General features: G+C 36.4%; 1 protein-coding gene across 6 annotated transcripts in view; it reads right to left on the bottom strand.

Annotated features, from left to right (window-relative positions):
* Nucleotides 1-367: 367 nt before the first annotated feature.
* Nucleotides 368-7763, bottom strand: part of grip2a (glutamate receptor interacting protein 2a) — a 75469-nt gene continuing 68073 nt past the window's right edge. For 4 of the 6 annotated variants that reach the window (XM_084086983.1, XM_084086980.1, XM_084086981.1 and 1 more), the window contains 5 exons: nucleotides 6225-6375; nucleotides 4624-4744; nucleotides 2970-3137; nucleotides 2736-2882; nucleotides 368-2131 (listed from right to left, as the gene is read on the bottom strand). In XM_084086983.1, the coding sequence (XP_083943109.1) occupies nucleotides 1937-2131; nucleotides 2736-2882; nucleotides 2970-3137; nucleotides 4624-4744; nucleotides 6225-6375 (782 nt within the window). In that variant the 3' untranslated portion in view covers nucleotides 368-1936. Of the gene's footprint in view, nucleotides 2132-2735; nucleotides 2883-2969; nucleotides 3138-4623; nucleotides 5063-6224; nucleotides 6376-7763 lie in introns of those variants that run through there. The other 2 variants (XR_014603008.1, XM_084086984.1) reach the window with 2 other exon arrangements.

Raw genomic sequence — 7763 nt, 5'->3', positions numbered from 1 at the left:
TGCTCCGCACGATCGAGCTCCGAATCCGAACCAAGGTCGGTTGAGCTCGAGTATGCGGAGGATTTGACTTCCAAAATGACGGATTTTTATATTATTTATTGTAACCAAGTCATATTTAGGTTATAAATTACTCTTGTTTATGTGTGAGAAATTCTCTTGTGAGAAATGACCAATTCTGAGAGTTGATTCAAGACTCTTTCCCACAGGTTCATTAAAAATAATTGACTCATCACGAATCGGACATCAACAGTCACCTCTCGGAGAGGAATGTGTGTTTTTCTGAAATGTAGTGGAGTAAAAAGTAGCTTAATATATTTTTAAAATATAAAAAGCATAAAAATATATTTGAATTGAAATTAATATATTCTATGTACAAAATTAAATATGTACTGAAATACAGTAACAAAATCAATGTTACTGTCCCAGGGAGTGGAAAAGTTAAGGAGAAAAATATACAAAAAATGTATTATTTTATTAAAAAATATAAATTGACATAAATTGATACATTAGATTAAAATAAAATGACGATAAAATAAACAAAAAAATAACGTTTGATTAAAATTAATACAATTTGATCTAAGTGTATAAATGCATTTGATGAAACTAAATAAAACCTATTTTAAATAAAAATAAGGAAAGCATAGTATAAAAAAGTCAAATAAAATTGTATTTAAATAAATCTGATTAAAATAATTTAAATAAATGAGTAAAATACAGCTAACAGTACAGCACTACAGTGATGCACAATGATGTAATAGAAACTAAATATTTTACACATTTATAATATTGATTATTCAAAGTATAAATTGGGTCTTTATACATGAATATAGCTGTTCAATTTTAGGATAGGGGACTCCCACAAGGATGCATGGCATCTAAGAGATTGAAAATCCCTGTGTTAGGCCTAATATTTCCTCAAATCAGAATCCATCCTTGGCCTAAATTAGGAGTCGTGTCAAGCGGCTTCGGCTTCCAGTATCTGACAGCACGGTGAGGTGTGGGACAGCTCATCTCCACCTCGTGACAACACTGTCGACATCCTGACAGGCACACGCGGTGGAGCCACAGGACGAGAGAGATGCTTCGGCTCATATTCTTACCAGAGAGACAGAGCTTTGGTTTTTATCCTTTATTTTCTTTAAAAAAGGAAAAGATCATTTCAAACCCAAGAATATTAAATGTACATCTTATTCATGGCATTCAACATAATTAACATCCAGGAAATAGAGGATTGAAGGTAAACAATATACAGACAAGGATCTCCTTTTAAAAGTTACACTTAAAATAAGCTCCTTTGAAGGACTTCAGATCACTTAAAATCAGAATTTATTCCTGGATTGTATCAGGACGTAAAGCCATAAAATCCTCGTAAAACGCCTTACGGTACACAAAAGACATCACATGCACCTGAAACGTTCACCTCAATACAAACTGAGCTTTTCATCAGAGAACATCAGTGTTAAAAAAAAAATCGATTGTCAGACTGTCATGGTTTTGATCTCACAGAAAGATTTTTATCTGTCTAAACTGACGACATGGTTTGAAGTTTCTCTGTGTGTTTTGTAAAAACCTGCAGATCTGAATCATCAAAGGGTTCTCGTGGATGGGAGAAACCAAACGAGCGTATCATTTATTTATAATAGCAACAAAAGTGGCGTGTGTGAAGATGAACTTGACATGTTTTGTGTAACTAAAAGTGAACATAAAACTCACGTGACTCTGTGAGCGTTCAAATAAACTTATTTGGTGGAACATAAGCAGCGGTGGATCCTAACTTGTGACAAAAACATTGAACTTAGCTTGAAAATTATAAAATAAATAAATATTAAAATAATAGTGCTAATGTGTCCCCTGTGAAGGTGAGAGACAGAACCTTTTGTGTGAAAATAATTGAAAGAAAGTTGTGCTCTGTGTTTGTGCTGCTCATTTTTGGGAATCAGAGGTCAACTCTTCTTGGATTTTGTGCAGAAACCACAGATGATTCAGAAGGGTCCTGACAGTCTTTAGGTGGCCATATGTGTGCCTGAGCGAGAGGGTTTCTGCTAATGACCAGCTGCAGATGCTCTCCGGCCTCTGTGATCAACGGCACAGCTAGACAACAGTCAAAGTCACGAGTCCGTGCGTGATTGACCTGTTAATAAACAAGCAAACGAAATCAGAAGGTTTGAACTGTTTCTTTGGCGTTCAATTATCGTCCACTACCATTCAAAAGTTTGAGGTTGGTGAATTTATTTAATGTTTTTGAAACAGTCTCTTCTGCTCACCAAAGCTGCTTTTATTTGATCATAAATATAGTAAAAACAGTAATACTGTGTAATATTATAAAATGACTTTTCTATTTTAATATATTTTAAAATGTTATTTATTTCTGTGATGGCAAATCTGAATTTTCAAACATTTCTTATTATTATCAATGTTGAAAACAGTCGTGCTGCTTAATATTCTTTGTGGAAACCATGATTCTGATGTATAGAAAGTGCAAAGGCATTTTTTGTAACATTATAAATGCCTTTACTGTCACCTTTGAACAATTTAATAAATCCTTGCTGAATAAAAGTCATTCATTTCTTTCTTTTTTTATTATCTTACTGGCCCCTTAGGAAAACTGTCAAGGTTAGGAAGGAATAGTTCAAACTTCCAAAATATGGGTGACATGAGGGTGAGTAAACAGTGAGATTTTCCGTTTTTGGGTGAACTATCCCTTTAAGAAAAGGTCAGTTGTTTGAATATATCACCTGTAGAATACGATCGTAGGGCCGTAACCCAGCTTGGTCCGCAGGCCCATCAGGACGGATCATGTTCACATAAACACCCTTTTCCAGCAGACCATCGGACACGCTGAACCCATAATCCCTGCTGTCAACATCCTTCCGTAAACAGATCTGAGAGAGAGGGAGAGAATAAAGATCTGTCTGGTAGAGAATAAGATATAATTCAGACCCTGGAGCTGCTGGGAGAGTGAACATCACCTTATGAAGCTCTAATGGCATGGACGGGCTGGTGTCCTTCATGTCCTCGGGTACAGCTGTGTTCTCTGAGGTCCTCTCCGGGCTCAGTGCTAGAGCTTTGGTCCTGCTTTCATTCTGCTTCTCGCCGTCTTCGCTCAAACTCAGTGTGCTGCCTGACATTATAGTAGCCTACAGAGGAAATAAAACACACTTGTATACAAACTGCACTACCTTTGATTTGGAACAACATGAGGGTATAGAGAATTCTGGAATTTTTCAAGACAACTCAAATGTAGCGCCTTTCAATGCACAATGTTTTGAAGCAGATTTAGGGTGTGTTCACACTTAGCATGTTTGGTTCGATTAAAATGAACCCTGGTGCGATTGCTCTGTTATAAGTGTTCATTTGAATAAGTGTGAACACTGCCATCTGAAAAGATGAGTCTCGTCCGCTTCTAAACGTACTCTGGTGAAGTTCAAATGAAATATGAACGCAAGACAGACATGAACAGGACATGATGTCACAAGATGTGACCCTAAAAAGGACAGAATGCTCAAGCATACCAGTTCTTTCTCGTCATAGTCGCGATGTTGCCCATCACAGTTCAGTACAGACATCAGAACCACGTCTCCTCACAGCAAATCTTCATGTGTGTGACGGAGCGATTCCTGCCACTGTTTTGACTCCTTCACACATTTTATAAGCTCTTCACGAATTCTTAGCTGGTCAAAATGGGAGCATGTCTATGTTCCCACAGCCCTAACCCTAACATACCTAAACCTACCCCTCACAGGAGGGAGACTTGTCTGGGATGTAATTGGTCTATCCCTGTACCAGCACAAGCACTAAAACCTACCCTTCATAGGGGACATAGTTAAATGAGAGAACATAGGACTGTGGGAACATAGGGGCTGTGGGAACATAGGGCATCATTTTCAAAACTTTCAGTAAAAAAAAAATCGTAGAAATGTGGGAACATAGGGCCGTGGGAATATAGGGCTGTGGGAACATAGGGCTGACCCCGTCAAAATACCATCATATGTAGACTACGCACACACAATGAGCGCATTTAGCCCAAAACATCTCCCTATGCCTTTAGGTTCAGTATCTTTAGGTTTGGTGTTAAAGTGCCAATGTGAACGCTAAGCAGACCAGGACTAAATGTTTTTTTTTGGTTTGGTCCGAACCAAACGAACTAAGCGAACCGGACTACAAGTGTGAACACACCCATTAGATAAAGGTCGGTTTAGTTGTAAACAGGAGTAAACAATTCTCAGAAAGCATCAATGAATATAGGATCCAATGGTCTCAAGTCAAAAAGTTTGTCAAAGAGTTTGATGCGAGTTTAATAATTTCCACATGTAGAGCAGTCATTTAACCGAAAATGTTGAGAAATATAGGGTATGGCTTTCATTTCAATTAGTGGCATCTCTTATTTCAGGCAGAATTACTATAATGTGATGCTGTTCCTTACTGTGATTGACAATTAATTATAGTGTGGGGGAAAAATTGGTTGAAAATGACTTACATTGGGTTAAGGATTTTGGTATAGATGCTGGTCAAATGACCAAGTAATTTAAACAGGGAGACATAATGATTAAATCCTGCACAATTAACACAGAAAACACAGACAAGGAACACAGATCGTTCGAGTTGATCCCCGATTGCATTTACCTCAAGTTCCCGCAGGATTTCCGATTGGCCGCAGGTCTCCAGATCCTGAAGAGCTTGTGACCAATAGTTCTCCTGAGCGTCTGTATTTTTGTGGTTGTGACAGCATGCTGGACTGACAGATCTGTGTCAATGCAAAGCAACCTGGGTAATGTAAGGCCAGGTGTACTATTGGAAACGGAGCTATCTCTCTCTCTCTCTCTCTCTCTCTATAAAACTGTACTGTATGGCATAACTGAAAATCACTGTAAAAGATCCTTCTCAACTACAAGAACACGGCGGTTAGAGAAAGAGAAACACACAGATGTGTCTGAAGAGGCCGTGAACTAGTCCCAGCGATAAAAGAATAGAATTATGAAAATGAGCAAAAAAGAAGCACACAAGGGCAGATGACAGCATGTGGCCGACGGATGATTAGTAAGGCAGACGAGAGACAGAAAACCTGAGAAAAAATAGAAAAGAGAAAAGTAGGACAATACAGAGACTGTGGAAGCAAACAGGCTAGTGGTTTCTGTGCTAGACAGTGTGCATGAGTGTCTGACAGTGACAGTGTTTAATGAGCGTTTCGCCACAGAAACAGCAACATTAGGTTCAAAAACCTCATATTGTTTTATCAAGGCATAAAAAAGGCATTTCACTTTCCACTGGGATCATCAGTTACTTATAAAATCACAGACAAAATGTTAATTTGTACAGGTGAATCTCATTCTGTAAAAAAGTTAGTGAATTCACAGTATATTCCTTTTTTTATGGTATTGTATGTATAATTTATTACAATTAAATGGCACTGTCATTTAAGCAGCTTCGTGCTCAAATCTACTGCTCAAATCTCAAATTTGGGTCTAGTAAGTAATTTTTACTACTTACTTGCTGTTTGTCACTTTTAGTTAAGTTTTGTAATGTTTATCTAAATATGTGCATATACATTTGAATACACACTACCACTCAAAAGTTTAGAGTCAGATTTATTTTTATATGAATACCTTTATTCAATAAGGATGCATTAAATTGATCAAAAGTGACAGTAAAGACATTTATATTGTAACAAAAGATTTCTATTTCAAATAAATGCTGTTCTTTTGAACTTTCTATTCATCTATTCATGAAGACTAATGATGCTGAAAATTCAGTTTTGCATCACCGGAATTAAAATATGAAAATATTAACTAATATAATTCTATTTAGATTCTCAATAATGTCATATAAAAATACTGTAAATAATACAAATAATTTTTATTTAAATCAGCATAGATAGCCCAATGATGTACGAATGTGTTACAATTCAAATAATATATCTTTGAAATATGACCTGGACATGTTCTTGACAGATTTCATGAGGTTCACTTGTTTCATTTTTTAAGTGCATACATTTACATGGGAAATAATAATTGACAGACCAAGAGAAAGAATAACAGCCACATGATTGTGTGTTAGTAACAAAAGCTATAAAACAAACTGAAATGTTCTTATGCACAAATGTCCTTCTCATACAAAAGCTGTTATGCTTCATTTAATCTTCTAGTTCCTGACTAGTATCTCTAAGATAATACAGACTACGTATTGTAACCGAAGAATCAACAAGCTGTGTCCCTGAACAAACTCACCCAGAGTACGTCCAGTCCTCTTCGCCCAGACTCCCATCATACATTGCAGTACGGTGGGCGTGGCTTCTGGAGATCAGCGGGCTCCTGTGATTGGTCTGTCTCCAGTCATTGGGGTGAAGAGTGAAATCAGATGCTCTATGAATATAGACACCTGAAAATAAAAGTTTAGGTTTGCTTACAGTGCTATGCATAAGTTTAGACACCCATGCTAAAGTTGACTAAAAAGAGGAATAAAAAATCATCTTTTGTAAATTGAACTTAATGGCTTAATTAAAAAAATTAGGAAAAATCCAACCTTTAAGGACACCAATTTTCTTTGTGAATGAATAATGTATCGTAAATAAATAAATGTTCTTCCTTAAAATACAGGGTGCATAAGTCTGGACACCCCTATGTTAAATTCCCATAGAGGCAGGCAGCTTTTTATTTTTAAAGGCCAGTTACTTCATGGATCCAGGATACTATGCATCCTGATAAAGTTCCCTTGGCCTTTGGAATTAAAATAGCCGCACATCATCACATAGCCTTCACCATACCTAGAGATTGGCATGGAGTACTTTCCATAAGATCATCTCTCAATGCAAATCAAACCAGCTATTAGGCTAACTGAAATAAAACCATGCCAATCTCTAGGTATGGTGAATAGCATGGGTGTCTAAACTTATGCATAGCACTGTATGTACAAACATGAATAAGATTTGAGAGCTACGGTAAAGGGGAAGATTTTGCACAATATTTAGTGCTTTTTTGTCCTTTTGGAGCTTAAAAGCACTGTATGCTTTCATTGTATGGAACAGTAGCTTGGGAATTCTGCTAAATTTCTTCTTTTGTGCTCCACGAAGAAAGTCATACAGATATGGACATTATGAGGGCGAGTAAATTATGACACATTTCATTTTTGGGTGAACTTTAGTAATTTGCCTTGTCATTACACCAAATTGTTATAAACCTCACAGATTTCATAATCCTCAATAATCACCACATAATGAATTAACTCAAATTAAATGAATAAATTATACAACTACTACAAGTATATCGAACCTTACATACAGTACACTCATGTTAAGTGAAATATACTATGTAGCAAATGTCAACTGCTTGACATTTATATTATACTGCTTATATTATCAAATAATGTAAACTATATTATCATCCAGTGATACAAGTTGGATATATAGGATATAAAGTAGTTTTACTTCACCTGCGTACATACAGTATCCTCACGTAAATTGACTGATTGTTTATACTGTTGCAAAATGTTACTATATTATTGCCCAGCTCTTTATATAAAGTTGGATATTTATTATTTCTATATACATGCAGTATACTCACGTAAAGCAATATACACTCACCTAAAGGATTATTAGGAACACCTGTTCAATTTCTCATTAATGCAATTATCTAATCAACCAATCACATGGCAGTTGCTTCAATACATTTAGGGGTGTGGTCCTGGTCAAGACAATCTCCTGAACTCCAAACTGAATGTCAGAATGGGAAAGAAAGGTGATTTAAGCAATTTTGAGCGTGGCATGGTTG

This window comes from Abramis brama (genome assembly GCF_963993115.1).
Source record: "Abramis brama genome assembly, chromosome: 16".
In the NCBI taxonomy this organism is placed as follows: domain Eukaryota; kingdom Metazoa; phylum Chordata; class Actinopteri; order Cypriniformes; family Leuciscidae; genus Abramis; species Abramis brama.
The sequence above is the reverse complement of the archived record's forward strand: the minus strand, read 5'-3'. Positions and strand labels throughout refer to the sequence as shown.